This window comes from Cervus elaphus, chromosome 12 (assembly GCF_910594005.1).
Source record: "Cervus elaphus chromosome 12, mCerEla1.1, whole genome shotgun sequence".
NCBI lineage: Eukaryota > Metazoa > Chordata > Mammalia > Artiodactyla > Cervidae > Cervus > Cervus elaphus.
Window position 1 is genome coordinate 16,300,670 of NC_057826.1, and position 23,428 is coordinate 16,324,097.

General features: G+C 40.5%; 1 protein-coding gene across 2 annotated transcripts in view; it reads left to right on the top strand.

The window, feature by feature from the left end:
- TMED10 (transmembrane p24 trafficking protein 10) overlaps nt 1-23,428 on the top strand; it is a 33,305-nt gene that overhangs the window by 5,968 nt on the left and 3,909 nt on the right. The window contains exons 2-4 of one of the 2 annotated variants that reach the window (XM_043920839.1): nt 10,938-11,049; nt 15,931-16,004; nt 23,212-23,371. In XM_043920839.1, coding sequence (XP_043776774.1) covers nt 10,938-11,049; nt 15,931-16,004; nt 23,212-23,371 — 346 coding nt within the window. The remainder of the gene's footprint in view (nt 1-10,937; nt 11,050-15,930; nt 16,005-23,211; nt 23,372-23,428) is intronic. The other variant, XM_043920840.1, reaches the window with a different exon arrangement.

The window sequence follows — 23,428 nt, forward strand, 5'->3', positions numbered from 1 at the left end:
GCTTTCTCTTAAAGCAGTGGGCCATGAGTGGTCCAGACTCTGCCTCAAGAATTCTCTCTGTGCATCATTTCACCTTCTGAGGTGCAACTCCAGTGTGCAAGGATCTGGTTGGTTCAGCTTCTTTTTATATCCCAGGCCACATTCTAGGTCTCCAAACAGCCTGTTAATTATTTTCCTTTTGGTCATATATTCACCCCTGGTTTAAGCAGCCACGGTTTGGAGACATGGATACTTTCTGCAAAAGTTGGTCACCTGGGCTTGGCATTTAGCTATTGCCCTGATGGAGGCACTCTCTCTTAGAAGGATCTTTGTGAATGTAGTGTCTTGATGAACCTGTCTCATTCATCATCTTCCTGTCAAGGAGCAACTTAATGTCCAATGAATACATGAGTGTTACCATATATCACTCTGCCTTGTAGTTCAGTGTTTACCTAACTCTTCGGGTAGACTTTAAGCTTGAGCAGAGCCTATGTCTGAATCGTCATTGAAATGCCTATGTCTAATACAGTGTATGGTACACAGTAGAACTTCAGCCTAAGGAATGAGTGAACAAATGAATTGGCACTGTCCTAATCTCATCTCTGATCTTTTCATCTTCACTTGTCTCCTCCTACTCCTCACTGTAGCCATTCTGAATACCTTGCAGTTCTTTGAACACAAATGTTCTTTTAAGCGGGACCAGTCTTTGCCTGTACAACTCTCCTGTGTGCTTCCCCAGTAATGGAAAGTAATATCATGCCTACTGTGTAGGCATTATTGTACAACTGAGTTAAACATTTTAGTCTTATTGAGCTTGGGTCTGGAGTCAGACAGATTTGGGTTCAGATCCCATCAGCTCCACCATTTAAAGGGGGCATGGTCTTAGGGGAATTACTTAACCTTTCTCTTTGAGTCTCTTATATGTAAGATGGGGATGATAGTGTTCATAGAATTATTAGAAGGGCTAATGGAGGTGAGCTCTTTATTGTGTAGGGCTTATTACAGTGGGCCATAGATATTAGTACTTTGCTTTTCTCTCTAGTAAATGAAAATTGAATTGCTTATCTCACTTCCTCTCCCTGTGTCATTGCAGTGACAGATAAAGAGCATTTTAATGAGAGTAATTCTGAAGTTTTGTGATTTTCCCACTCATTCAGTAAATATTTATTTAATACTTAGCACAAATGCCAAACATAGCTGGGGTTATAGGCATGAATAGCAGACAAGGTCCTTGACCTCTAGTGAGAACAAAGACAAAATACAAGTTTAAAAAGATCCAGACAAATCTCAGGTAGTAATAAGTATTATAATGAAAAATCAAGCAATAGGTGGTAAGGAGTGGTTAATAGGGTAAAATGTATTTGAGTGGCCAGCCAAGGCCTTTTTTTTTTTTTTAATAATTTAATTAATTAATTTTCGGTTGCTCTGGGTTTTCATTGCTGTACATTGGCTTTGCTCCAGTCACGGGAGTGGGGGCTACTCTCTGGTTATGGTGAGCAGGCTTCTAGTTTGCAGTGGCTTCACCAACTCTAGGACTCCCGGGCTTCAGTAGTTGCGGCATATGGGCTCAGTAGTTGTGGCTCGCAGGCTCTAGAGCACAGGCTCAATAGTTGTGACCCATGGGCTTAAGTTGCCTGGTAGCATGCGGGAATCTTCCCAGATCAGGCATCAAACCTATGTCTCCTCAGTTGGCAGACAGAGTCTCTACCACTGAGCTACCAGGGAAGCCCCAGCCAAGGCCTTTCTGAACACAGAGAGAAGTGGATTGAGATGATGGGTGGGACTATGTTGCAAAGATTTCTCCTTCAGGCCCATATTGGGATGTGTTTTCTGTTGAGATTTCCAATTGAGGTTATCCCTTCCCTACTCGTTTCATAAAATGAGGCTAAATCGGGCTAAATAGTTTCAGATTTAAAGCTTGCTGCACAGAATTGAAGCAGGAAGTACCAACTCATCATGCATAGTGAATATAGAAGTTTTCTCATTACTTCAGGGCCATAATAAAAGCCTGTTGTAGGGACTCAGAATCTGTGAGTTACAAACCACATTTTCATAAAGACTAAATGATATAGATTCCAGTATCAGTTCTTTGGAATCTGTGTTAATAGTGAAAATTGGAGGATGAATTAATTTTAGGGAATGAGATGAGTTACTGCCTAGGGTGATTTATACTTTGGAAATACATTACAGGAAAAAAGAAAGCAGTTGTGAGGAGATGTCATAATCATCACCAGAAAAGAAAGAAAAGCCTAATGGTAATAATTTAGGTCACATACATTTTTAGCCTCTTCCAAATAATCCAATTGGTCTAACTTTTTTCTCATTGTTATTCTTCAAGAGTGCTGTTGCTATTAATAATCCATTTTGCCAAATGAGATTATTTTTTATTTGGCTATTATACTCAGATATGGTCCCAGTGTTTCCCAGCTAGCTTACAGATAAGAAAGCCAAACAAGATCATTTGGAAAGTTCACCCTTGAGTCATAGGCCTGTGACAGTTTAAGCCTAAAAATGATCAAGAAGAACCTTGGCCATTGGGAAACCATTGGCCTATAATTTTTTTCACCACTAAAAGCTGTATGAAAAGGTTGTGTCTGTGTGTGCATGTGTGCACACACATGTGCACTACACCTTTAATTGATTTTATTTGGAGTAGCTATGCTTCAGCTCATGATTACTGTTGTCTATGCTGAGGGCTGATCTTTTTCTCTTAAGAAAAATACATCTTTCTCAAATTTACATTTGATGTGACTGTTGTACAGTGGATTAGAAACAGATCAATAAATAGTTTAGTACAGAAGGCTGATTGGTACATTAAAATGTAATGATATTAAAATCTAGTTTATTTTTTGTATTATATACTGATTTCTAGATTTAAATTAAAACCTGATTGTGTGTTTCCGTCTCCACAAAAGTTAAACAGCATTACTTCATTTAAACCTCTCTCATTGGACATTTGTCCACAGCCTTCTCTCTTTTCAAGTGATCTAGAGAAGGGGGCTGCTTAGAATTTGAAATTGCATCATATCTTTATGATGACTTCTCATGTTTCTAGGAACAGGGAACCGATTTCTAAAGGTAACCTGGTGGGGTGTGGTGGCTTCTTTACTGTTTCTTGTGTGAGCTGCTGACTGGTGGTTGATCCTGAGCTGCGGCCCCCATATGCATATGCGGCCTCGCAGCCTGGACAGTGGCGCCTTCTGTGAAAGCAGCCAGCTGGCCACAGACCAGAATTTGGGCTCCCAAACAAGCCTCCGACTTGAGGGAGGTTGATGTCATCTGCTTTATCCTGTGCCCCCAACCTCATTGTTCCACACAACTTGTGGGAAATCAAGGGACTAGTTGTTAAGAAAGAACAAGGCTTTGTTTGTGCCTGAAAGGGTCATGCTGGAGGTTTTTACCGTAAATAACTTTGGAACAGTATGAAAAAAAACATTTGATCTGGCTTCACCCCCGCAGCAGTATTGTTAGGGCAGCAACTGGTCTTTCCTTCTCATTCCCCTTCCCTTCCTCCCTCTCTTTCTCCCCTCCCTACCCTGCACTCCCCCTCACTCAGACCCCACCCCCACCCCAGTCAATAATGACGTATTGCCTGTGTTGAGTTAATACAGTAAATGCTGATGGACTCAGGAAGAGAGCATCTATCCATTATCATACCACTGCCTGGAAATTTTCCATGTCTAGTTTTCAGTACTTCAGAAGCCTCCTTAAACGTCACTTCTGTGCTGTGCTATGCCATTGCTGAATTATGTTGGAAATTTGAAAGAATTTAGTGTTGCTTGATGCTGCTTATGGCCTTCTAAGTTTGACTTTGTTCTGGGTAAAATCTAGATGTCCTTTGATTTCAGGGATGCTGTTGGTAGACTTGATACTTAATCTTGTTTGAAAGATCAGAGTAAATTTGTTTTATGACCATTAAATACAGCTGCTAGGCTATCAGAGTCACCCATATTCTTTGTATATAGAACTTGTGGTAGCCTCTTGGAAGTATTTCTGATACTACTTTTCTAGTGTAAAACTATAGTATCTTCGGTGATTTGGTGTTCTCTCCCATTAGAGTAATAGACCCTACAGATTTAGATTCAGCGTGAACTCTTACGAAATGAAACGTATAGACCTGCAACCTCTGAGCATAATATATGCATCCACAGTCCTCTCTTCTACTCCCCCAAACTTAATGTTGTTGAGTCCTTCATGTTTATTACATCAGTAAAACACATGCAGGAATTGCTGAAGTCGTCTGATATTTCTTACTGTGGCTTGGTAGCAGCTAAAACAATTCATTGAATACCTGCTTTGTTGAGTTCAGTTGCTCAGTCGTGTCTCTTTGCGACCCCATGACTTCATCACGCCAGGCTTCCCTGTCCATTACCAACTCCCGGAGTTTGCTCAAACTCATGTCCATTAAGTCAGTGATGCCATCTAACCATCTCATCCTCTGCTGTCCTCTTCTCCTCCTGCCCTCAGTCTTTGCCAGCATCTGGGTTTTTCCCAATGAGTCATCAGCTAGCCAAAGTATTGGGGTTTTGGCTTCAGCATCAGTCCTTCCAATGAAAATTCAGGCCGATCACCTTTAGGATGGACTGGTTTGATCTCCTTGCAGTTCAAGGGACTCTCAAGAGTCTTTTCCAACACCACAGCTCAAAAACATCAATTCTTCAGCGCTTAGCTTTGTTTATGGTCCAGCTCTCACATCCGTACATGACTACTGGAAAAACCATAGCTTTGACTAGAAGGACCTTTATCAGCAAACTGACATCTCTGTTTTTTAATATGCTGTCTAGGTTGGTCGTAGCTTTTCTTCCAAGAAGCAAGTGTCTTTTCATTTTATGGCAGTAGTCACCACCTGCATTGATTTTGGAACCCAAGAAAATAAAGTCTGTTACTGTTTCCATTGTTTCCCCATCTATTTGCCATGAAGTGATGGGACCAGATGCCATGATCTTAGTTTTTTGAATGTGGAATTTTAAGCCAACTTTTTCACTCTCCTCTTTCACTTTCATCAAGAGGCTCTTTAGTTTTTCTTCACTTTCTGCCATGAAGGTGGTGTCATGTGCATATCTGAAGTTACTGATAATTCTCCCAGCAATCTTGATTCCAGCTTCTGCTTCATCCAGCCTGGCATTTCGCATGATGTACTCTGCATGTAAGTTAAAGAAGCAGGGTGACAGTAGACAGCCTTGACGTATTCCTTTCCCAATTTGGAACCAGTCCCTTGTTCCATGTCTGGTTCTAACTGTTGCTTCTTGACCTACATACCGATTTCTCAGGAGGCAGGTAAGGTGGTCTGGTATTCCCATCTCTTTCAGAATTTTCCACAGTTTGTTGTGATCCACACAGTCAGAGGCCTCAGTGTAGTCAGTAAAGCAGAAGTAGATGTTTTTCTGGAACTCTCTTGCTTTTTCCGTGATCCAGCGAATGTTGGCAATTTGATCTCTGGTTCCTCTGCCTTTTATAAATCCAACTTGAACATCTGGAAATTCATGGTTCACGTACTGTTGAAGCCTGACTTGGAGAATTCTGAGCATTACTTTGCTAGCATGTGAGATGAGTGCAATTGTGCAGTAGTTTGAACATTCTTTGGCATTGCCTTTCTTTGGGATTGGAATGAAAACTGACCTTTTCCAGTCCTGTGGCCACTGCTGAGTTTTCCAAATTTGCTGACATATTGAGTGCAGCACTTTCATAGCATCGTCTTTTAGGATTTGAAATAGCTCAACTGGAATTCTTTCACCTCCGCTAACTTTGTTCGTAGTGATGCTTCCTAAGGCCCACTTGACTTTGCATTCCAGGATGTCTGGCTATAGGTGAGTGATCACACCATCGTGGTTATCTGGGTCATTAAGATCTTTTTTGTACAGTTCTTCTGTGTATTCTTGTCACCTCTTAGTATCTTTTGCTTCTGTTAGGTCCATACCATTTCTGTCCTTTATTGAGCCCATCTTTGCATGAAAAGTTCCTTTGGTATCTCTGATTTTCTTGAAGAGATCTCTAGTCTTTCCCATTCTTTTGTTTTCCTCTATTTCTTTGCATTGATGACTAAGGAAGGCTTTCTCATTTCTCCTTGCTATTCTTTGGAACTCTGCATTCAGGATGGGTGTATTTTTCCTTTTCTCCTTTGCCTTTAGCTTCTCTTCTTTTCTCAGCTATTTGTAAGGCCTCCTCAGACAACCATTTTGCCTTTTTGCATTTCATTTTCTTGGGGATGGGCTTGATCACTTTCTCCTGTACAATGTCATGAACCTCCTTTCATAGTTCTTCAGGCACTCTATCAGATCTAATCCCTTGAATCCCTTTAACATGTTTTGTTAAAGTGCTGCATTAAGGAACCAAGTACCTGCTTTGTTAGTTACTTTGTATCCCTTCAGTTTCTAAATCTTTCTGCAGCTTCCTCTAGGTTTACCTGTCTTTTCCTTTTTCGTGTAACAACCATGTCGGCCCTAGTCATCCCTGGGTTTAGTCAATGTAGACTACTTTATTTAGTTTGCCATCCATTAGCACTTTTAGGTTGGAAGTATGGTTAGTTACTTAAATGTTTAATTCTCACAATAACCTCATGAAGTACTTACTCTTGTCCTTATTTTACATATGAGGCACAGAGAGGTCAAGGAACATAGTCAAGGCTTCACAGCTGGTAAGTGGCCCAACTGTGACTTGAGCACCAACTTGAAGCTTGAGTCTGGAACCTTCGGTCTAGCTACTGTGCTCTGCTGTCTCTCAGAGGGAGAGAAGGGTAGGTGTTTCTGTTTTGGTTCACTTTTGTTCAAGGTATAGAGCTTCTCTATACATTGTATAGGGTTCATTTGGTTCTATACATTTGGTTCATTTTGTTCAGTGTATAGGGACTTGGTTGTTTCTGAATTCCTTAGTTGTTCAGAAGCTACAAGGTTGATGTTTATCCTTAAAATGACATGTACGCTTTGTGTACTCAGTATTATACCACAGACTGATCATAAACCTAAGGAAGACAGTGCAGGGTAGGAGCCTATATGAAGGAGATTACATTTTCAGAATTTCACCAACTACACTCAAGCTGCAAGTTGATTGGCCTCTGCTGCTATGGCCTGAGTGGTGCGTGGAGCTGGGCTGCCGGGGTGTGGCGCTGATTCAGCAAACGGAAGCAGTGTGTGAACTGTGCCAGTAGAAAGACACAGCCTTGCCACCTCCCCGCAGACAGTATGTCACTTTACAAGAGTCGGTGCAGACTTGTCCGAAGTACCTGTGTGGGTTTAAGTACATCCTGGTGGCTCAGACAGTGGCAAATCTGCCTGCAAGGCAGGAGACCCGGGTTCAATCCCTGGGTCAGGAAGATCCTTGAAGGAGGGAATGGCAGCCCACTCCAGTATTCTTGCCTGGAGAGTCCCATGGGCAAAGGAGCCTGGTGGGTACAGTCCCTGGGGTCGCACAGAGTCAGACATGACTGAGCAACTAACACAACATAAGGATATGAAAATGTTTGTTTGCTTGCTTGACTTTGATTATAAATTTCTTAAGACTCTGGAGGTATATGTGTATGTATGTGTTTGACTTCATCCTTCTGAATAGTATTTTTAAAATAACCTTTTTATCTTAGTTTTAGATTTCCAGAATAACAGTGAAGATAATGGAGTTTCAGGTACCCCACACCCAGTTCCCTCTGTTGTATGGTACATTTGTCACAGGAATGAACAAGTATTTATACATCATTTTTAACTGAAGTCTGTACTTTATTCAGATTTCCTTAGTTTTTAACCTAATGTTTTGTTTTCCTGTTCCAGGATACCATCCTTGATATGTAACGTTTAGTCATATTTCTTTGGGCTCCTCTAGATTATGATAGTTTCTCAGATTTTCCTTGTTTCTGACAGCCATTTGAGTTTTGAGGCATACTAATCAAGTATGTTTTAAAGGACTCCTCTGTTAGAGTTCATCTGATGTTTTCCCTGTGATGAAACTGGGATTATGGGTTTGGGGAAGGAAGAACACAAAAGTGTCATTTTCATCATATCATATGGAACATACAGGAGCATACTGTCAACATGAATTATCACTGTTGTGTTGACCTTGATCATATGGCAGAGGTCGTGTCTGTCAGACTTCTCAAGTTACCCCCCTTCTGTACTGCACTCTTTGGAAGGAAGTCACTGTGTACAGCCCACACTTGAGTGGGGAGTTATGCTCGACCGCTTTGAGGGTGTTGTCTCTGTATAAATCATTTGAGAGTGTTCTTCATGGAATATTTTTCTCTTCTCCCCTGCTTGTTTGTTTGATCATTTATGGATTCATGGCTGTTTATTTTATACTCTGCATTACATTCTAGTACTACTTTATTCTGTTGCTCAGATTGTTTCAGCTTTGGCTTTTGGGTGTCCTTTCGTTCAGTTCGTGTGTCCCTTTGACATACCCCGTTGTCGTTTTTTTCTTGGTTTGTTTTGAGCGCTTCTCTACTTTCTGGCTCTACAAGATGCCCCAGGCTCATCTTGTGTGTTTCTTGCCCCAGTCCTGGGTTCAGCCATTTCTCCAGGGGGGCCTTTTATTGAAGAATGGTAGTTAGAACCCAAGATCTGGATGGGTAGTATTATTTTAAGATATCTTTTCCTGACATTTAAACACACACACACACACGCACACACATACACACTCTTGTAGTAGCAGTAAGTGGCCAAAAGTAGTCCCAGCCTTATCGCAACTTTTCGTAAGGCTAAGAGTTCTCAGGGCAGCCAGAAGAGCTAGGATAGGGTAAAGGGCGGAGGCCTGGGGCTCAGGAGCTTTCACCCACTTCCTTCAGGTCCTGCCTCTGCATTAGATCAGGCAGATGTTATGGCGGGTCACTAAAAGGATCTGTCTCAGTTGTATTAATATTTGTATCTTTAGCCAGGCCATGTTTGAAAATGGAGAGTCTAATGTTGGTTACAGTCCTTTCACAAGGACCTTCCTGATAAATTGTTCTTCTCGTTTAGTTCCAGGAAAATTATCTTGGAAGATAAATTTGTGAGCTTTCATCAGTAAACAAATGATGTGTAACCCAACTTGTTTCTTTCTTAATCTTGGCTTCCGGAAAACTGAGAGCCAAATTTATTGTGCAGATACCATTTGCTTAGTTCTAATTGTTAGTACCTTCATTCTATTTGATAGTACCTATTTGTTTCTTCTTCCAGGTGAACTCTGTTCCTTAAATTCTTAATTGCTTTATTTGCCTGTTTGGGCCTAAGCTACTTGATCCTTTTGAAGCAGGCAGGGTATTATCTTGAGTGTGTGGCAAAGGAAGAGGGTCAGGCTTCCAGAGCAGGACCTGCCCAAGAACCTGTCTTCTCTGACCAATACCTAGAATGGTCCAAGAAAATCAAGTTCTAAATGAGTCTGTATTCCCAGTGGACCTGTATTCTCACTTGTTTTATGATGTGAGTATTCACATATTCTTGACATCAGCTACTGTGCATGTACAATTAACACTTTCCTATTTTATAAGTTGTGAACTTTACCTTGCCTTTTTTCTTCCGAAGGTGTTATCTAGAAACAGACCTTTATTACTTCCTATTCCTTGATGTCATATGGACAGATTTTATGGCTTGGTATTACCTTTGTTTAATTAAGAACTTCACAGTAAATTTTTAAACTGTTCTTTTATTGTTTAAGAGGGACCCTTTGCGAGCTTGCTGTGCCCTTTTGCGGACTTGTACTGGCCCATTGGACTCAGTTTATGCTGCCTGCTTCATCCTTGCGGGCATACGCTTTGTGGTCTTGTTCTGTGGGCTCTCTGTTTTTAAAATTTCTCAAATCTGGCCCCTGTCTCTCCATACCCAGAGCCTTTATTATTTCTAACCTGGATTCCTGGGTTAGTGTCCTAACCCATCTTCTTATCTCTAGTATTCTTCCCTCTTGAATCTCTTCACAGTATTGGGTCTCTTCACAATGTTAGCAGATTTATCTTTCTGAATTGCAAGATGAATCACATTACTCTCATTTAAAAAAAAAAGTATAGAGAAATCTTACTACTCAAAAATAACTAATGTTATTAAAGTGCTTTAATTAAATATGTTTATATGTATGCTACTCAATTTTTGTCTTTAAAATCTCACCTATAATTGAATCTTGATTTACAAACAGCATTAGAACATCCAGTTTATTATAAGGAATCTACTCCTTTTGAGTTCCACATCGCAAGTAGCTTCCTGTCTTAGGTAATGAAATGTGCCTTCTGCCCAGACACTCATGTGCTCTAGAAAAGAAGCCTGAGACCCAGTCTGTCATAGTACTGTGTCAGACCTTTGCTTTATTTGCGACCATTCACTTAGCAGTATATGCCGCTTCATCTGTTACAGGCCTTTCTCTAGAAATGGAGCAGTTTAAGTTTGGAAAACTTAGAAGAGCCAACAACTTAGAAGACAGGGATTGTTATTTTTGGGAAGCAAAGATGTCTTTTTTTAGGAGTAACTTCTTATCCCCATGCCCATCTTCCCACACCTCCTGTAGCCCTTGGCATAATTAATGTGAAATTTGCAGGAGTAGCTCTCCCAGACTTGTCCTCCGTCAAGCCATCTTTTCTGCCTCTCCTTGTATCAGGGGCCCTGATACAAGGATATTTCCACTCTCCACTCGCACCACATCAAGATTTGTGTTATACAAGAAATGTGTCCTCATATATCTTTCTCCTTTTTGCAGTATATTCTTTTGGTAATTGTCCACTTGTATTTTTGTGACTCATCTCTCTCTAGGAAATGATCTTGGCCTACAGTGTATAAAGTGAGCTTTTGCTAATAAAGTCACTTAAATCAACTGTATCAACTGTTAGAATGTTTGAAATTTACTGTATTTGGGTTTCACCTTCTAATCTAATTCTTGTCTTTGGGAGTGTTTAGACCATATCATCATAATAGACTATCTTTTATAGAGAGTGTTTTCTTCCATTTCTCCAGTTTCTATAAGTTCTCTTCACAAGTATTATTTGCTACCTGTTCTTACTTACTTTTTACTTTTAGATCACAGATTCTGCTGGCCATATTCTGTACTCCAAGGAGGATGCAACCAAGGGGAAATTTGCCTTTACCACTGAAGATTATGACATGTTTGAAGTGTGTTTTGAGAGCAAGGGTAAGTAAATAAGTTTTCCATGAATTAAGCAGCATCTTCCAAGTAAGTTAGAGCATGAACTTTTTCTCTCCTGGCCTGGGCAGGAAGAGGAAATGAAAACTACATTTGCTGGGGTGCAGAGACATTACTTTGTCAATAAAGGTCCATTTAGTCAAGGCTATGGTTTTCCCAGTGGTCATGTATGGATGTGAGAGTTGGACTATAAAGAAAGCTGAGTGCCGAAGAATTGATGCGTTTGAACTGTGGTGTTGGAGAAGACTCTTGAGAGTCCCTTGGACTGCAAGGAGATCCAACCAGTCCATCCTAAAGGAGATCAGTCCGGGTGTTCATTGGAGGGACTGATGCTGAAGCTGAAACTCCAATACTTAGGCCACCTGATGCGAAGAGCTGACTCATTTGAAAAGACCCTGATGCTGGGAAAGATTGAGGGCAGGAGGAGAAGGGGACAACAGAGGATGAAATGGTTGGATGGCATCACCGCCTCAGTGGACATGGGTTTGGGTAAACTCCGGGAGTTGGTGATGGACAGGGAGGCCTGGCGTGCTGCGATTCATGGGGTCACAAAGAGTGGGACACAACTGAGTGACTGAACTGAACTGATATACATATAAGTGAAAGTCGGTGAGTAGGTAGAGTTCTGCATGTGCAAGAGTAGGCATTTCTTGAGTGCTATACTTGGCTTGAATAACAGAGTTAAATTTTGTATAGATGCTAGAAAATAGTGTATTTATATGCTAGTGACATGTTTTCTTAGAGGTTAGAAGTAGGGTCTGTCTGACAAATCACATCTCGTCAGAAACACTTTTGATCTCCAGGGCACTTGATGTTTCCCAGTCCTGGTGTCTTGCTGTGGCTTCTTCTGTGCATATCAAGGCCAAGAGTCCTTAGAAACTTCTAGGCTTATTGATTACCTGATGGCTTCTGCGCATGGTGGTTGGTGAAAAAGCAGATGCTTCTTCACTTCCTGTTCTGCAGCTTTCAGGACACCAGACTCTAAAAACTGTATGCATTTGTACCTGTCATATTACTTGGGACCCTTTGGGGCTGCAGGACAAAAGGAACGAAATTCAAACTGGCTTAAAGGAAGACTGTGTGACTGTGAGCCGTGGAGTCTACAATGTGGTCCTGACTTCAGGCACGACAGTATCTTGGGGTTTTAATAGCATCAGGGGCATTTTACCTCATTTTTGGTGCTTTTTACCTCCATTTGACTTTATTCTCAGGCTTTCTCCATAGGGTAGCAAAAGGACTTCTGGCAATTTTACATTTATACAGTGTTCAGAACATAATGATCCTAGAAGAAGAACAGGCACCTTAGCCAGCAGCACCAATGGATTCCCAGGAATAGCAGAAGAACTAGCAGCCTTTAACAGTTAACCAGAAACTGACCCCTTGACCTCAAATGGGTCAGTTTAGTCTGAAAGAAGTTCTCCCAAAGTAAATGGAATAATAGAATGGAACACTGAAAGACTGTGATAATGATTCCATGATTGACACCCTTCTCCCTGCCTCTTGCCTTGCCAGTTCCAGGATGTCTCAATAGTATTCTAGATGGTTGTACTGTTCTTACCTCAAGACTCAGACATCTAAGACTGTACTCATGACCACCTCTTTCAGACTAGTTCCCTTTATTCATCAGTATTACCACTGTCTTTCCAGTTATCTGGGCTCGCATTTTTGAAATTACATACTTAAGTCTTTTCTGGTCTGTCATCAAGTTGTGTTGATACTTCTTTCAAAATACCTCCTATATCTGCCACCACACAACTCTGAACTCTCATCTATAAAATTGTGGATTATGTCAGTAGCCTTCTAACTAGTATCCCTGCTTTTCATACATCCAAATACTGCCACCAGATTTATCTCCTAAAACTTGCATTATATCAGTCCTTCTTTGAAAGCTTTGTAGCTGCTTTGTAGTGGCAGTGATGTTCCTGTTCTGTAGAATGAACCCCAGAATCATGAAATTTTCAAGCTAGATGAGATTTTAGGCACCGTGGCTTTTAATAGCTTTTATACTTTTGCTCCATCCAGCCTTATCTCCCTCTGCCCATCAGGCTGCAGCCATTCTGGTTCATTTTTCCCTCTAAACTTGTCACATTTGTTCATTTGCTGGAATACCCTCTTCCTATATTAAACATAAGTTTACTTTTAGAATACATCCCGCAGCCATTCTGGTCTGCTTAATATCTCAATCAACTGATTTATCCATCGCAGTTCTAGGTGTTGGGGAGATAGCAATGAATACAACAGAAGTCTCTGCTCTCGATGGAGCTTACATTTTCATTGGATCAAATAGACAGTAGGCAAATATAAGTCAGATGGTCATGAGGGCTTTGGGGAAAAGCAAACACCTTGAGATGCTGAGCTTGTCTCAGAAATAGCAAGGGGGTAACTGTGGCTTCCTCCGAACAGCGCATCACTCGCTACTGAACAGCGCATCACTCGCTACTGGAGATACACATATCTCACACACACCGCCTTGTGTTGTTTAAATGTCTTATGTGTATATTTTACACTCCCAATTTTGAGTTCTTTGAAGGCAGAGATCTTTTGTTTTAAATTTCTTATATGCTGATGCCGTGCATGTAAATGTCTAGGAACTAGTTTTAAACTGTGTGTGTGTGTAGTCAACACTCAATTTCTAGTTTTATTTGAGTTTATCCATTTGTTTATTCTGTTATGAATATCTGATACCCCGTGGTCTTTGGAGCACCTTTTAAAAGCTTGTCCATTTGCCAGGTAAATGCAAAGAGAAATTACTAATGGGTCTTTTTACAAAGGAGACCCTTTAAAGCCATGATGTCAGCTAAGGGGATAGGCTGGCTATTCTGTGCAAGAAACTATGGTCTGGACTCCGATGGTCTATGGTTTTGTGGTTTCACTTGTGTTTGAATAATGCTGAAGCTGTGCTGTGACAGAGAGATTGTGGGAGAAGTCTGTTAGGAGAGTATCTTGATCATTTGGAACAGGTGGAGCTATGAGCTGCTTGGATTTCACTTTTAAATAAGGAAAAAGAAGCAAAAAATTTGGATTTGGGAGAGGAGACCTCTCTGAGGGACCCTTTTTTGTTTTGCTTTCTTTTGTTCTTGGAAACCTAATTGGTTTAATGCTCAGAAGGGATCTGTGATTTGGCTTAGTTTCTTTTTTTTTTCTAGTATTTATTTATTCATTTGACCGGGCCTTAGTTTTGGAATCTTCAATCTTTGTTGTGGCATGTGGACTTTTTAGTGGTGGCATGTGAATTCTTAGTGGTAGCATGCGGGATCTAGTTCCCTGACCAGGGATCAAACCCGGGGTCCCTGTGTTGGGAGTGCAGGGCCTTAGTCTCTGGACCACCAGGGCTTAGTTTCTTGATCCTACCTATTCAGTCTAACTTTATTGCTTTCGACTTGATCTGTCTGGTTTATCCAGAAGAACATCTTTACTGTCCTTTAAACATGCTGCACTCTTTTCTCCCTTCCTGGTTATTCATTTTTGGTTGTGCTGGGTCTTTCTTTGTTGCTGCTCACAGGCTTTCTCTAGTTGAGGCGAGTGGGAGCCACTTTTTAGTTGTGGCGGGTGGCTTCTAATCCACTGCACCACCAGGGAAGTCCTCTATTCCTTCCAATAGCTGAGTCTTTGCCCATGTGTTCCCTTCTGCCTAGATACTTTCTTTATCTGCCTTCAGGTGTTGACGTCTGTCCACAGCTAATCTCTTCCCTCTTCTAACCTTTGCTCAATAGCCGGGATTATCTGAACCATTTTTGGTTTTGTTTTTTCCTTAAAGTTTTAGACTGCTTTGTATTTTCACTGTGCTATTATGCATATTTGTGTCTTAGATGCCCATCAAATTATTTGAAGGCAAGGATTGCAGTCACCACCACGGTCCTAGCGCTTTGTGAGTTCTCAGTGAGTTGCTTTTTGAATTGATATTTCAGAAAATCTCCAGTGTTTCTCAGGGTACAGTACCATTCTCTATGGCTTATGGTCTCAGGAACCACAGTGCTTAAATGGCACTGTTTCCCAGAACTCCTGATTTCATGCAGGTAGTTGTTAGTTTTATAAGTAATCAGGTGAATTCCACAGGATGAGGACTGAGCAGTTTTCTGGGGCTTTTTGCAATCTTTCCCTTTCTCCTACTTGATAAGGATAGAATTCTTGTTGATCAGATTACCATTTCTCATGGGAGCGTTGCTCTGTTGGTCCTACTATATCCCAAATGGACTTTTCTGTTTGTAAGAGGTATCCCTGAGAATTGTATTCTTACTATTGAGTTTCTTCTTGGGCTCCTCTAAGGGCTTTGTGGGGATAGTCCTGCACCAGTTTATTTACCTGTTGAAATGGCCTTACGTTGACTAAAACCTTTGAAAGAAGTGGAATAGTAGACAAATCCTGTGTACTTTTCAGTACTCATATTTATGTTAAGTAAATCCAAGCTCAGCTTATACCTAGTAATCCTCTCAGAATTTCGCAGGCCTTTTTCAGATGTGGAAATGTGCCTGTTCAGCCTGCGTGGGTGCCCACTACCTACTGGTCTGTATGCCACGGTGGTGCACGGCTCTGACTCTGGTTTCCTAACCCAGTGAGTCTGTGTGTGTTCTCTTCTCCTACTCTGTCCCCCTGTTCTACCAGCTGCAGGATCGTGTGTCCCGCTCCCTCAGAGATGTTTGCCAGCAGCATGTTCTTGTCGCTTTCCGGCACCCCACACACACAGAGGCTTTGTCTGGAATGCTTGTGATTTTTAACCAGAGCCAGGAATTTTCTGCAGCTGAGTAGGGGGAGGAGTTGCGACTGTTTCCCTCTATTGAGAGGGTAGGGGTTAGGGAGAGGGAGGGCGGGTGGGTGATTTCCCGGAATTTTAAATATTCCTCACAATGAACCCTTTGATTTCTTTCTCAGGAACAGGGCGGATACCTGACCAACTCGTGATCCTAGACATGAAGCATGGAGTGGAAGCAAAAAATTACGAAGAGGTACGTCCTGCTTAACAGCCAGTGGAGGCAGTAGCTTGCCGTTCTGTGAGGTTTCTGTGACCTAGTCAGGCCAACAGGCTGTGCTTTGCCCAGAAGGCTGTGGTTTTCTCAGCAGTCATGTGATAGCCAGCTTGATATAAAAAAGTTGTGTTAACAGCCTTGAACAATAATTCTGGCTGTGCTGTCAGCCAAATGACTGGACCAACTGTCCCATAGAAATGTTGGTGTGATAAAACACTCAAGCACATGCCAGAAGTGCTCTTGAGACAGAAACCAGATATATATTTAGAATTTCTAAAAGCTAGAATTCATTAATGTTAATGTTCAAGGTTAAGAAAAGTGATTTTTTTTTTTATTCCTATGGTTTTTATTCCCAGACTGACAGCTATGTGTAGGTATAGCTAGGGCATAGATTCAGTGCTCTTTAGACTTGAACAATTGTGTTGTCTTTGAGAAACACAATAATCAAAAGTAGCTTTTAATTAAAATAATTTCAAATTTTTCAAAAAGAGAGCAAGATGGAAGGAAAAAACTACAAGAGACTTGGAGTTTTGCTAACAGCATGTATTGTAGAGAATAAAAATAGGCGTTTATTTGGGTGGTAGGGAGCTGGAAGTGTGCTTAGAATTAGGGGAGGGGGACTGGGCTCTTTTAATCTATTGTGAGAGACTCTGGGGCAGCACAAAACGCTTCTTTAAATGAAGAGCACCTGTGAAAACCACAAGACCTATTTAAGACTGGAGGATTGATCTTTACAGAAAGATAAGAGTGTTTTTTACCCGAGGTCAGTCTTTTTATGAAAGTACCTGAAGGCATATAGAAGAGACAGGCTACAGGAAATGTAAGTGGATTTTGAAGAATGTAAACTGAATAAACAAAGGAAAGTTGTTTTAAGTGATTTAAGGTAATTTTCTAGGAATGGTGGAACCGGAGAGGTTGTTCTGTCTTTGGTCAGAATTTGGAAGGGAAATATCCTAAAATGGAAGAAGATTGGAAGCCAGTGGCTGGCTCTGCAACAGGAGGTAGTAGTATAATAATTGGGGCTCTCCAGGTCTTTCCTCTTTTTTCTTAGTTCATGCATTCAACTGAACAAAACTAGACTGAATTATTTGTAGGCAGTAAATCGGAGCAAGTGATGCAGTTGTGAATGGAAGGCAATTCCTGGTAGAGACTTTGGTTGCTTGTTTCTGTCTCCAGGCTGGTTTAATTAAAAGAAATAAAGCCAAGAGCTTTTTTGTTCAGTGAACTTAAGAGTAAATTGAAAAATCCTTTTGAACTTTTATGAGTCAGAGGAATCCTAATTGTATTTAGTAAGTTAAAGCACTGTTGTATGATATAAAACACTACGAAAAATGTTGTATTATTATGAGGTTGAAGAATAGGTAAAAGAATTTTCAGTTTTTGAATACTGCTGTTATATTCTCACCCTCAGATTAGATGCTAGACATAGCTGCTGCTTCTCTGAAACAGACAGTATTATTCTGAGTTGACATATACAGTAATGTGGACATCACCACTGTATAGCATTTTAGAACCCCCATACCCCTGTACCTCCTGGAATTTCCGTCATCCTTGGACTTTGTTGACACTAGGAAAGGGCCTTTATCTTTCCTGACCTTTTACTTAACCCAAGAGGGGAATCCCTAGCAGAAAGGAAACCACGGAGCTTCCTCTGCTGCTTCCTGCCTCAGCAGTCTGGCACGTCCTAAGCCTTTCTTTACGCACATGGTTACAACACAGCTCCAGATTCTCTTTCTTAACCAAGAAACTCCTCCCACTACTTTCTTCGGTGCCCTACCTCCCCTTTCCCCGACCCCTCAATCAGAAAGCAGATCAAACTGAGACAGAGGATGACATGTGATTATGACACAGGCCAAAAACCGGCCCTTTTCTCAGGCCAGGGCTAGGCTGGCTCCCTTGAACCTTGCTCAGAAATAGCTGTTTAGTTGTCGCTGGTCCGATACCTGTGACAGGAACGTGAATAATAGGAGCACTTGCTGTGTAGCTTATTACCAGAGAGCACTGAACATACGTAGAGGTTTTGAGGCGTTTAATTTCAGGCCCTTGGGGCAAGGGAAAGGCTTTATCTCCAGAGGATCGGGGCCCTTTGGCATCAGTATTTAGATTCAGGAAGGTGGTATGTTGTTTTTTTTTTTTTGGACTGGGATCAGGGAATTTATTTATTTTTTTTTCCGTTTATTTTTATTAGTTGGAGGCTAATTACTTTACAATATTGTAGTGGTTTTTGACATACATTGACATGAATCAGCCATGGATTTACATGTGTTCCCCATCCCGATCCCCCCCCCCCCCCCCGGTATATTTCTTTTAATGTTTTTTCACATTGAGTATATCTCTACCTCACATTTGTGGACTTCATAAATCTGAAATCCCACATGGTCCTGTACAATTAAGTAGTAATCATTGTCTAAACAACTGGACAGAGTACCACACTACCTACCAAATTATTATGGAGGTTTAGTTAATGCATGTGAATGCATTTGTCTACATTTGCTATGTAGACAAATGTAATTTGTTTACAAATTACAAATGTAAGGTAACATTATTTGAAGGCAGAATGGTTGACATTTTGTAAAGAAATAGTTTTGTAGCTTGAAATCTTTAAATAGAAAAAATGCTTATTTCTTCAGAAATAAAACATTTTTAATTCCCTCCAATAGATTTTAAGGATCTCTCACCACTGTCTTTTGCCCCCTAAGAGGGTCCCATTTTGGTAGAATCAGTATGTGAATTGAGCCCTTTCTTTTTAGTTTGTGGTCTGTGAACTAGAACAGCTGTTTGCAGGTACTTATTATCTAATCTTAGAAGTTGTGGGAATGAAGGCAGTTATCCCACCAGGAAGGAGCTGTCTGACATATCCTCTAACTCACTGGGCTGTGTATGTCCCTTCTTGCTTAGGTGTCAGTATTTTCAACACAACTAAAATCATGTTTTGCCTAGAGGTTCTATTAGTATACCATTTGCTACCGACAGATACACCAGAAACACAGTTGCACTTTGTGAAGCATCAGCTGAAGCCTTTTCAAAAGTTCTGTTTCTCTGAATGCCCTCATGAGGAGGAACTCTGGTTCTGCATACTAGATCCAAAAGCCCTTTCTTGATATAGCTTAAATGAAATAACATGGGTAAGCTACTTGACACATAGGCGATCAGTTCAGTAGATTTTAGCTCCCTTCTCTTACCCTGCCTAGAAGCTGCCGCATGGCTATGACAGAGTGAATAAAGGATCTTTCTAAATTTCACTCATTGAGTCCTAAGATTGGCAGTCTTTTCTGGATTTATTTTGGCATGTTGTTGACCTTCTGACCTTCGTTGAAGAAGCCTGTGATCCATGTGCCCTCGTGCATAAGTAGACTTGGCTTTGGGTGTAAGTCTGTCTTCATTGTCTTGATTGTGTTAAGACTGGGTGGTTTCCTCTTTTATTGCTATGCTTCTAAAATTTGCAGGGGCTGTGAGTGCGGGTATGGAGATAACAGTCATTTGCTGTTTTGAATTTGGCTCTCCTCATGAAGCTTCTGTCTTGAGTTTCTCAAAGTTCTACCAAGGGAAAGAATGCAGTGATTCCCTAGAGGCAGGTTCCACGTGTGTGTTTCAGGAAGCAGTCTTTCAGATTTACCACCTTCCCTTGGTATAATTAGATAGAACTCTGAGCTCTTCAGAATTCAAATCATCATTAGAGGAATGGAAGATTTGGGTATAGTTTAAGGGTAACTTTACAGTTATTTGGGAGGTATTGTAGATGTGCAGGGAAAGCTTTTTCAAATAATACCTTCCACTCCAGATGAGAGTGATAGATATTGTGGTAGAGAAAACTTTCTCCTAGGCAGTGGGTCTGGTGAAAATGAATGCTGAGTAACAGTTGATGCTCTTAACATTCAAGAAGTACTTGCTTCAGGGGACCAGCAGCACTTAATATCTGCTATAGGAAGTTGACTCCTTAAAGAAGGCACAGAATGGATACAATGGGTCAGCTTCAAGTATGTACCTTGTATCAGGCATGTGGGACTACACAAAGTATATATCATTCTGATGCTGTTGCATTCAAGATCCAAACTAGTGTGGGGGAAAAGGATAAAAAGCAAAACAACGTGGATATGCCAGTGTATGATTGAGTGTTAATAGTGTGGCACAGTCTTAAATGTGGGGCTTTAGAGAAGAGGGAATCAGTGTGGACAGTAGTGGTTAAAGGAGGCGTCATGGTTAAGGCTGGAAAGATAGGTGGGATTTGGATACACTGAATGTGTATGCTTTTGGAAGTCAGGGATTCATTTTTGCTTACATTTTATAGCAGAGCTTTGCAGTTTTGATGCTAAATAAATGCTTTGGTGACCCTGAATAGGGAATCATGAGACTATGGTACTGGTGGTCTTGGTCTTGCACTCCGAGGACTGAGTAACTTTATGAAATTGTCAGTTTCCTTATTTGTAAAATGAAGTCTCTTTTAGCCCTGGTATTTATTTAATGGTTAAATGCAGCCTGAAAGGGGAATGCTACCTCCTAGTGGAAAACCTGTGAAATAGGCTTTTGCTTTTATCAAACTTGGCAAAACACACGTCATCCTTCTGATCATGGAAGAGAAAAGTAGACTAGAATAATAATGGCCTGCCTTCATGAAACAGGTTTAATTTCACATTCTTAAAGATTATTTGAACATTAAATCAGATGTTTAGAGTAGCAGAACAGTCAGTGGGGATATTGATAGAGATTTTTTTGTTAGCTCTTTGTACTGATGTTCATCCCACTCAGAAGTCTGGAGATAATTTACTGAATTAAAGACAGGATTGAGTAGGGATTTCATTGGGGAAATGAGATTCAACTTGGATGACATGTTATGAGTAGAAGTATAGAGTAGAGTAAGATCTATACCAGAAAAGGGGTTAGGAAATTGAATGCTTAAACACTGGCCTGTGTACCATATGGAATACTGTGCAGCAGTCAAGAAGAATGGGGTCAATCTACAAACACTTAAGTTTTTAGAAAGATTTTATTAAATGAAAAAAAGGAAGCCATAGAACAACATATATATTATGGTCACATTTATAGATAACGTTTTAAATTATATTTCCCTTTGTACATTTGTAGACACACAAAGGCATAAATAGTGTGTTATCTTCTATCAAGGTCTTGAAAGATATACACTAAATTCATAACCACAGTTACCTTTAGGAAGGAATGGGTGGATGTAGGGATTGAGGAGCTGTGAAGATGGGCCTTTTGTTTTTATTTTCTTTACTTCTGAATAATTGAAATTCCTTAGTAGGAGGAATGTGTTTCTTGTTTGGGATTGGGATCAGTTTTAGGAGACTACTGAGGCTGTTCTCAGTACCAAATTTATTTTCATTCCGTCCTCCTGTTTTGGATCTTAGGCCTTTGGGGTATTGTCTCTTAACCCAAAAAAAGGATGGGGAGTTAGAAGTAGTCTTCAAAGTGATTTTTAAGAATATTATTTCCAGCCGGCAGAGAAAGGTACAGCCACAGTTTCACTTCCAGTTCCTTTTGTAAGTTTCTGTCTGCTTGTGCTTGTGCTGAGGTGTCCACTGTGTCCGACTCTTTTTGGCGCCATGGACTGGAGCCCTTCCCAGGCTTCTCTGTCTGTGGTGATTCTCCAAGCAGGAATACTGGAGTGCACTGCCAAGCCCTCCTCCAGGGGATCTTCCCAACCCAGGGATCAAACCCGGGTCTCCCAAACAGCAGGGAGCTACGGGGGGAAGCTGAGCTACCAGGGAAGCCCAAGTTTCTATCTAGGGAGCCTTAAATCACTTACCTCTATAAAGACGTATTATGCTGTTGCCTTTATACTATCACATTCAAGAAGCTTTGGAGGGGAAAGCATATACCAGGAGGGAAAATGTTAAACAGGCTAACGTTCGGCTTATTTAATTATGTGTCTTGTATCCTTTTCCTGGGGGGGTTTCTTTGCTCTCCATCTCTATGTGAGATCAATTAATAGATATATATTGTAGGTTAATGGTAAAGCCTGACATTTGTGTATTCAGCTAGGAGTGTTAGCTCAGTGTATTGACTGTTGTGTAAATCTCATACCCAGTTAGCTTTATTCTGTTCTGCATCTGTCAGTCGTGCCATTAACTCTACCCAACCTTTTATAATTATTAGAAAATGTACATCCAGTGAAAGAAAACTTAGATGGATCATTAAAAACCCATCCCCATATTTTTAGGTACCTTAAATATAAAGTCAATTTTTATATTCCTATCTTAACAGTTTCTAGTTTTCTTTTTTTTTTTTTTTTAATAACTTTGGCTTGTTCTTCAGTAAATAGAACATAAGAACACCCTCAAGCTGTTCCCATTCACCCCATGTTAAGTGCTGTCAACATTTAACAGAGAAAGTACAAGAAAGTTTCATTGGACAAAAGAGAAGAAAAAGTAGGGAGTTATGTAGAGAATGTATAGGGAATAAAGAAGCAGATGCAGAAATATTTTTTGAAGAATTCTCTGTGGTAGAAAATTAAGAGCAACTGGTACATGAGTTTTAAGATTTGGAAAGCTCTGATACTATATCCACATTTTTAAAGCAAATCATAATCTAAGATTGATAAGAAAACACAAATAGAATAGTGAAATCCTTGCTCTGGTCATATGTGCTTTCAGTTACTAGATGCTTTTAGAAGTTTCACAGTGGTCTGGGTTGAAAAAAGAAGCAAGTTTATTTCTCACACTCTATGCTCCTTAGCACACGAGGGTATCCTTGGGGATTTATTTTGATAACTGGCATTGCAGTTTGAGTTATTATCTTAGTGCTATAGTTATCTGTACTCTCTCATTCCTGTGCATTCTCTATTGGGAATTTGGTATGTTTTCTTCTTAAAATCACATTTGACTAATACTATGATGCTCACACTTATGTCTAGTAATATTGCTTATTTCTTAGACAAAAGTGAAATGTCTAGTAAAATGCTTTATTAAAGTCAGAAAAATTGGGAAATATAGCCTACCATGTTATTAGTATTTCTAAGGAGGTTTTAATCAGAATGAAAGTATAAAAAAAGTCTGAGGTAAAAACATCTAGACAGTAGGAAAGGGAAGAAGCCCAAATTTTAAAATGTGTTAGAATGATGACAGATTTTAAGATCGGTGAAACTTTTTAAAAGACTCCTCTGTTACATAGTGTTCTTGACCAGAGCAATTTTTTTAGGGAATGGGTTCATAATTCCTTTCTTTTCCAGATTGCAAAAGTTGAGAAGCTCAAACCTTTGGAGGTGGAGCTGCGACGCCTAGAAGACCTTTCAGAGTCTATTGTTAATGATTTTGCCTACATGAAGAAGCGAGAAGAAGAGATGCGCGATACCAATGGTGAGAGGAGGGGAGGGCGACTCTTACTTCTCAGTGAGTGCACCATAAAGGAGATAGGTCCCCATACTTTAAATTCTGATGTACCCTTTT